This window comes from Egretta garzetta, unplaced genomic scaffold (genome assembly GCF_000687185.1).
Source record: "Egretta garzetta isolate BGI_Z169 unplaced genomic scaffold, ASM68718v1 scaffold190, whole genome shotgun sequence".
Classification (NCBI taxonomy): Eukaryota; Metazoa; Chordata; class Aves; order Pelecaniformes; family Ardeidae; genus Egretta; species Egretta garzetta.
In genome coordinates this window covers 2644108-2651566 of record NW_009258272.1, presented here as the reverse complement: position 1 = coordinate 2651566, position 7459 = coordinate 2644108, and the positions used below count along the sequence as shown (strand labels likewise).

General features: G+C 52.0%; 1 protein-coding gene across 1 annotated transcript in view; it reads right to left on the bottom strand.

Annotated features, from left to right (window-relative positions):
• ASTN2 (astrotactin 2) overlaps positions 1-7459 on the bottom strand; it is a 315089-nt gene that overhangs the window by 194966 nt on the left and 112664 nt on the right. Inside the window, 2 exon segments of the mRNA XM_035890105.1 lie at positions 6805-6942; positions 7412-7459. Of these exon segments, the coding sequence (XP_035745998.1) occupies positions 6805-6942; positions 7412-7459 (186 nt within the window).

Genomic DNA, 7459 nt, shown 5'->3' with positions numbered 1-7459 from the left:
AGCCAGGCACAGCCTGTGGCACAGCACGGCGGCGGGTCCCTAACTGCACCCATCTGCGTTATGATAAAACACACTTGGTTGCAGCCAACAGCACTTAATTACATCAAAACCACCGCAGGACATGTCTAGAGCTGAACTGATTACGGCACAGTAATTCTTCAGGCAGTGAAAGCAGCGCAATTCCCAAAATGGGATTATTTTTTCGCAAGGTGGTCCTGGTTCACCGTGCCACTTGCTCTGCTCTCCTCCTCTTCCTCCTGTGCTGAGGAGGCAGCTGCGGTGCTTTTGGAAAGGGTCAGGTCACCGGGGGTGGACACAGCGGTGCCGGGCCAGCGCTGCAGGGCCGGTTTTCAGTGCAAGCCTGGTGCAGGTCCCCAGTGCCCCAGCACAGCACCTGGGGAGGGATGAACCTCCCGGTCCCTCTCCCACCTGCAAACGTTCTAGGTCCCTTCATAGGCTGGAAATGCACACGAAGGCAAAGGGAATAAAACTCAGATCGGGGGGAGGGGAGGGAAATGTAATTCAGGAAAAATAGTGCAGATGGGCCATATAAACAGAGAGGCCATGGGGCTGCAGTTTGAAAAGGCAGCTACAAAGCACGCTCTGGCTGATGTTTAACAAAAAGCAAAGGCAGGGACATAAAAACAAATAACACCATCAAACAGGGACAGGAGAACTCCTTTCATTGAAGAAACCCAAGGTTTCTGATTTCACTGCCTTGCATCTCCCCTTCTGCGAAGCACACGCGTCAGCACAGTGTTTTAGAGCCCCTGCCTCCCCCCCAGACCCTCTGCACTCGCTGCTTGTCTCAGTGCCAGCAGGATCCTGCTCCACCACAGACCCTGCTCCAGGCAGTTGGAGGGACGGACACACAGCTACAGCGGCAGATCTGGCGTAAGGGATGGCTGTGGAGTCCGATGCCAAACTCTGCTCAATGATGGGAGATCCCAGATACATTAAAGGGAATCATTCTGGGTGTGAGACAGCGTTTGCATATTTGGCAGGTGTCATCGTTTTTTAATTGTCTCAATAAATATATAAACAAAATCTGTTCACTCGTTGGGTTGGTTTTCCCTCCTGGGCTCTGCAGCTCCATGGACGAGAGGAACAGCTATCGCTCAGCTGCCAAACCTGTAGCTGAGTGCTCCCTACAACGGATTTGCCTCGAGCCAGGTCCAAATTTACATCCACTGCCCCTAAGGACATCATTTTCTGTGCAGTTTCACAGCCCAGCATCAAGACGTCAAAAATGCAGTGGGCTCACATAAAAGGACTGGAGCACAGAGTGAAACTCAGCATTACCGTAGCAGGAATCATTAAAAGCTCCTGAAGAGGGAGGGCTGAAATGTCCTGCTTCTGGCCATGAAAAATCACCCATGGCTGGTGATGGATCTGGAAGAGACATGCTGAGGGGGATGAGGCCCCTGCACCCTCCCAGAGGTGCTGGGTGTCCCACATTTCAGTTCTGACCTACCCTAGATACTCCCTGGGTGATTTCAGCTCCAGTTTTGGGTTTCCTCCCCCCCCCGCCCCTTTCCTCTCTGCCCCTATTTCCCCATCTCACTGCTCCCGTAATCCCTCTCATTTTGCTGTTCACACCCTTTGGTGGCTGCCACAAGGTTACATCTCCATTTAGTCACCCCATAGCCAAGTGAGACGTACCTGATGCTTCTAACCTGCTCTCATAAATCAAAGCGAGAGGCAGGGAGCGGGAAAAATCCCAGTAAGCAGCCAGGATGATGCTAAGTTGACAGATGCAGGGCAGGGGCTGGTGGCTGCCTTCATGTAAAGCATCTGTCCTTTCCCTGCAGAGGATGAGGCCAAAGGCTGTCTTTATTCCCGTGTTAAGCACTGCAAGCTGCTTCTCCACCTCTTCTGCAAGACAACAGCATGTTGGGGTGATAAGAGGCCCAGGCCAGAACGTCGGGGATGTTATCTGTGGGGATGACGGTGTCTCTGTGATGTGCACGGTAATGAATTGCCCTCTTTGCAGAAATGAGTAAGTTGTGCCTGGTGATGCAATGATCAATTTGCCCCATCATGTGAAGCTGTCCGTTCATCAGGGCCACCTGCTGATAGCCGCTCATGGCCATTCTATTGGCACCAAGAGCCCCCGCAGGCAGCTCCCCAGATCCCCTCTGCCAAAAACAGGGTTTCTCCTCTCCCCCGACCTCCTGGCTGAGGGTCCCTCCAGCAGCGAGCATCCAGAAATCACAGCCCGCTCTGTTCCAGGAGAGAGAAAAGGGGGAAAAAAGACCAAGTTCCCATGGCATCTCCTGCCCGCCGGGACTGGCCCAGCCGCCTCCTGAGCCTCAGTGGTGCTCATCTGCAGCAGCACCCATTTGCCCATGCTCCTGCAGGCAAGGCGCGAGGCTAAGGCACAGGGCAGATGAGCTTTGCTGCTGCTGTGACAGCGTGGCCACGGCAGAGCTGTTTCCCCTCTCCTGGCCCAGATTGCCTTTGCTTTCCTCATCCACTTCACTTTTCATCCTCCTCCGCTCCCAGGGAGCCTCACACCGCAGCGTTCAGCACTGACTTACAAAATCACAAGTGCCCAAATCACTGCAACCCCCTGCAAAAAACCACTGCAAAACCCCTGTAAGCCTGGGGAAGCGATGGTGTCGCAAGGGCACGGCAGGGCTGAGCCAGGGAAGGCCACGAGCAGGGAGAAAAATCCCAGCTCCTGTCCTCGACACAAGACGGGACGCATGCAGGCACATAACTGGAGAGCAGAGCTCTCTGCCGCCGAGAGAACCAAAAATAAAATTAACAAACAAATAGGAAAAAAAAAATCCAGTTGACTGTACTTTGGCAAAGAATTCAGAGAGCAAAGGGGCTCACTTGGGAGCAAAACGAAGATGAATCGACAGTGAGTTCAAGAGAATTCATTCTGCTGCTGAACACTTGTCTCTCCATCACGACGTCTCAAAGGCTTGTCAAGTGAAGGCAAGGCTTTTATTTGTTTCTATGGTTGCCATAACGATAGAGCTATATGTCATGTCAGGCGGCAGCTGAGGCTCGTGCCTGTGATTTATAGTCGCTCTCCAGAAATTACCAACTTTTCTGCAGAGCGGGTGGCACGGTGAACCAGGACCACCAGGCGTTCGCCAGGGCTGCACTCGGCCCCGCGGGTTATCTCCCCTCCCGGTCCTGTGCAGCTGGATGCGCCCTGAGGGATGGTTTTATTATCCCTGCAGGGATGCTCGGTGCTGACGGCGGTGGGACCCGGGGCCTGCGGGTGCAGGTCCGCCCCGTGAGCTGCCAGCAGGGCAGAGCAGCGTATGCTGCTGCAATTATAGAGATTCCTGGTCCCACAGGGTGAGCTGTACCTCCTAAAGGGCCAAAAAGAGACCGCAAGGTGTCCAGGGAAAGCCAGCAGAAGGATTGAACACCTAATAATTTGTTTAATAAAACCCACGGACTACAGTGTTTGCCACCAGGGTATGGGACTAATAGAGAGGAGGGATGGGAGCGACTGGGAGAGGGAAACAACGAGAGGTCTTGAAACCAAGTGAGACAAGGTGGGACCAGGAGGTATTTCTTGCCCTGGCAGGGGATGCGCAGCTGGGGCAGCCTGCCCAGCCTGGGACCCAGCCTGCAGCCCAAACCAGAGGCTTCCCAGCACAGGGACAGCCCCCCAGTGCTGCCGGTCAACCTCACATGGGCAAAGACATCACTGTTAGTGGGGCTGCCATGATCACAGACATGGGAGCAATGTGATCATCGTGCGGAGGATCAGATTCCGGGGTCGAGGAGGGGATGCCCAATATTGTTACTGATAAATTATACATCTACATTTCATTAATTCTAAGCACCCTTGTGCCTAATTTATGACACACAGCCCTAAAACCTCCACCACCAAGCTCTGCATGCAAAGTCCTGTCCCAGGACACGTGGGAGCTCCCCCAGTGGGATGTTTGCACGGAGACCTTTGGCTCCTGTCTATAGGAAGTTTCTCTAATGACTTGGCTGCAGCAGCGGGAGGAGGCTTGGGCCCCTCGTTCCCATCCACCATGGCATGGCGCACAGCTTGCTGCACGGCTCAGCGGGGAAACACACGGAGAACAGCATCCCTCCGGAGCAGCAGCAGGGAGCCAGCGTGTCTCCAGAGAGCTGCGGGATGGCAGAGCCCCACCTGTCCCCTCTGCAGTCTCAAGCATCTTCATAAAAACGCAAGGCCACGTTTGAACCTTTAACCCTCTGAGTTGTAAAGACTTCATCACTTGTTTTCTCCAAACCAGGCTTACTGCAATTTCCCTCCATTAAACTCTTCAAGACAAGTGACCTCGGAGCCACAAGGCATCAGACTAATGAAAGGTCTGGAGGAATGCAGCACGCTCGTTATTAAAAGACACAGAAGAAATACAGGACTGAGCTACCATCATGGCATTACAGGACAGCCAACGGCACTCCAGGTCCTGAGACATGGCCGTGTTGCTGCCGGTGTAATACAGCCCAGGATCTGCCCCTGGGCATGGGGACGTGGCCGTATCAGAGCTCGAGTGCTGCAGGACAACCTGCAGGAGCTGCCAGCGTGGAGGGACAGCAGCGTTACCGCAGTCCCACAGCCCGGGGAACAAGTCCCCTCCCCGGGCAGAGGGATGGCTGTGTTTGAACACCTGCCCAAGGGACAGCATGTGTTCACCTCCCATGGCAGGTCTGACATTATGGGTCGTCATCCAGACATCTGAACCACCAAAACTGCTGCATTGCTGCTCCCTTGAGAAGCTACCAATGCTTGTCTCGGTCCAGAGGGACAAAACAAAGAGGTTGCAAGATAAACAGCTCTAAAAATACCTTTCTGCTTGTGTAAAAGCACCCAGGAACCTCAGAGGAGGTTCTTGGAGACAGCAATGCGATGCCCATGAGCACCAAACTCAGCAATGTCCCTGCTCACCGACTGCAGTGGACCTGAGCAGCCCCAGCATTAGCTCCTCTGCACCATCATGCCCCACTCAAGTGGCATCACCTTGGTTTCCACCCACACCGGGGTGCTCGGGACCCCAAGCCTGCAGCCTGATCCCCATTTGAGAGGTGTTTAAGCTCTAATGCAGAAATAATAGATCGCTTTTTGGTTTTCACTGTATCTGTGAAACCTCCCATAATTCAACATCAAATATTTATTATTACGTTTATTAAAGTTTTAATAATTTAGCATCTCCTGTATGTCAGATACAAGCGCTGTGAACTTGCCTCCCTTATTCTACCTGGGTCACTCCCGTATTTATACCTGGAATTTTCAGTTCAGGTGCCATTTACGAGGGGAGCAGGCAACAGCCTCTGTGCCAGAAGCTCCCCTCCTCCTGCCTGGCGTTCATCTCGACCGAGACTATTCCACGAGGACCAGTGCCCAGAGACAATTACTGCGCTGGAGCAGAAAGCAAGCTTCCTAGCCTCTACTTTCACTAAGGTACTTTTAACAAAGAGGTGAGGAGGCAAGAAAGAAATAATGTTCTTCTGGCATTTAGCTTGGAAAACGTTAACAGGCAACAAGGCGACCCTTCACCCTCTCAAATGAAAAGCAGTAGTCTTCCGCAGACAAGAAAAACAACGCTCCTAAGAGAGCCAAATTGTGATAGATAGTACCATCAGTCTCGTTTTGCAGGAGAGGGAACAAGCACTAATTAGCGACAAAAACACACTTGGAAGTGAGGACCTCTTGGATGCCAGTCCTGGCTCTGCCACAGGTTTTGTAGGCACTTGCTCCTAGCGCAGCCCTGCCAAGGCTCATGATGATGGGACAGAAGAATGGAAATCCACCATCCCATCGCTCTGGGAAAAGACAAGACAGAAGGGGCTCAGAGATCTAAGAATCCTGCTCATGCCCAGGAAGATGATTTGCAACGCAGAGAAGAATTTGAGGGTGAGGAAATCGTGTCTTGAGTCAATGGGAGAAGGCGGTGAGAAGGAAGGGAGGGATCACGGGGTCTCCCTGGCACCCAACAATCACAGGCTCAATCTTAATTTAATGGGGCAGAGGGGAACACATGCTAAATACCTTAGGAATTAAACACTTAAACCCTTGTAAACCAGGCAGAGAACCATCACCACCATCGCTCTCCTCCGAGGCAGAGGCTGCTGCTCCCTTTCCAGCTGGAGCACAGAAGGCAACCATTTTGCCTGGCTCCTTTTCCATGGGACCCCCCCTTTGCCCACCCTCAGCCCGGTCTCCCGGCAAACAGCCTCTCCTTCCACCAGGGCAATTCTCCTCCTGCCATACCCTCCTAGGTCCCTCTTCTGAACTAGACTGTCACAAGTCCAACGTCATCTGGTTAAAATACAAGCTAGCCAAAATGGGGGAGCCACAGAAATATCCAGGCATTTACTGAACTCGAGGAAGGAAAAAACCCCCTCTAGTTCTATAATAACTGGACAAGCAACATGGCCTTTCACCAAGGTCTGACCTTGGCCCTTCATGAGCACCACAGCAGACTATCAAGGACTGGGTGGATATCATATATGGGTGGATGTATGAGTCTCTGAAAGATGATAGCATCTCTATACTGGTAAATGCATCAATTTACACTACGCAATCTAACATGAGATTTAAGCCACTTTGAAAATTGGCTTGCCACAGGTTCATACTGATTTACCTGACTGGATTGGCAGACTTCAGAGCTATATATATAGGCCCAGCCCAGACCCATCAGGACCAAAAAAAGCGTGCAGAGCTATCACATCAGATTTCTTATTGGAAGAAAATTAATCAAAGTTATCATCATAGAAATTACTGCATCCTCAATAACAATTTAAAGAGCAACGTAGTCACTCAAGCATGAGGAAAATGAGAAATCTGCTTCCTACCTGACATCTGCTGGATCTTCCGTCACCAGAACATCTGTCTTGCAGCTGGCGAGAGGATTGATAGAAAGCTCCACCGGGGGCACCACGAAGCTCTTACTGACAGGCAGCCACAGACCTTGACCCAAACTATAGGTGGACCTGGAATAAGGACAAATGTGTCATGTAGGAACAGTGTCCACAGCAAATGGTGGCCCTCTATTGTACCTGACCACCTGGAAATCAGAGCAGTGGTGGCACCGTGGGATAAGTCAAGTCAGTCATTTGGTCTTGTCCTGAGAGCCAAACACCAGCAAATGAGAGAGGAATAGCGAGAGATGTGACAGGGAAACACGGGGATGGTCAAGTTCTTTTTAGTCCAGGGAGACTTTACGTGTGCACCATCCTTGCTTTTGCTGAGACATGTCCGACCAAGGGGACGAGAGGGAAACCCTTCCCTGTCTGCAGAACACAGACAAATCTATGAGGCTTGTCAAAGGCAAACAACACTCGTGTCCCCTAGCCAGCACAACAAGATGGAGCCAGGAGCGACCAAGAGGCAGCATCTGCTGGGATGTCTCCACGAGCACTCCCCTCCCAAATGTCCCAGCTGAACATTCCTCTGACTCACCTCAGTATCTTCTCCGGTGCCTGCTCTCCTGTGACCAAGTCATATCCG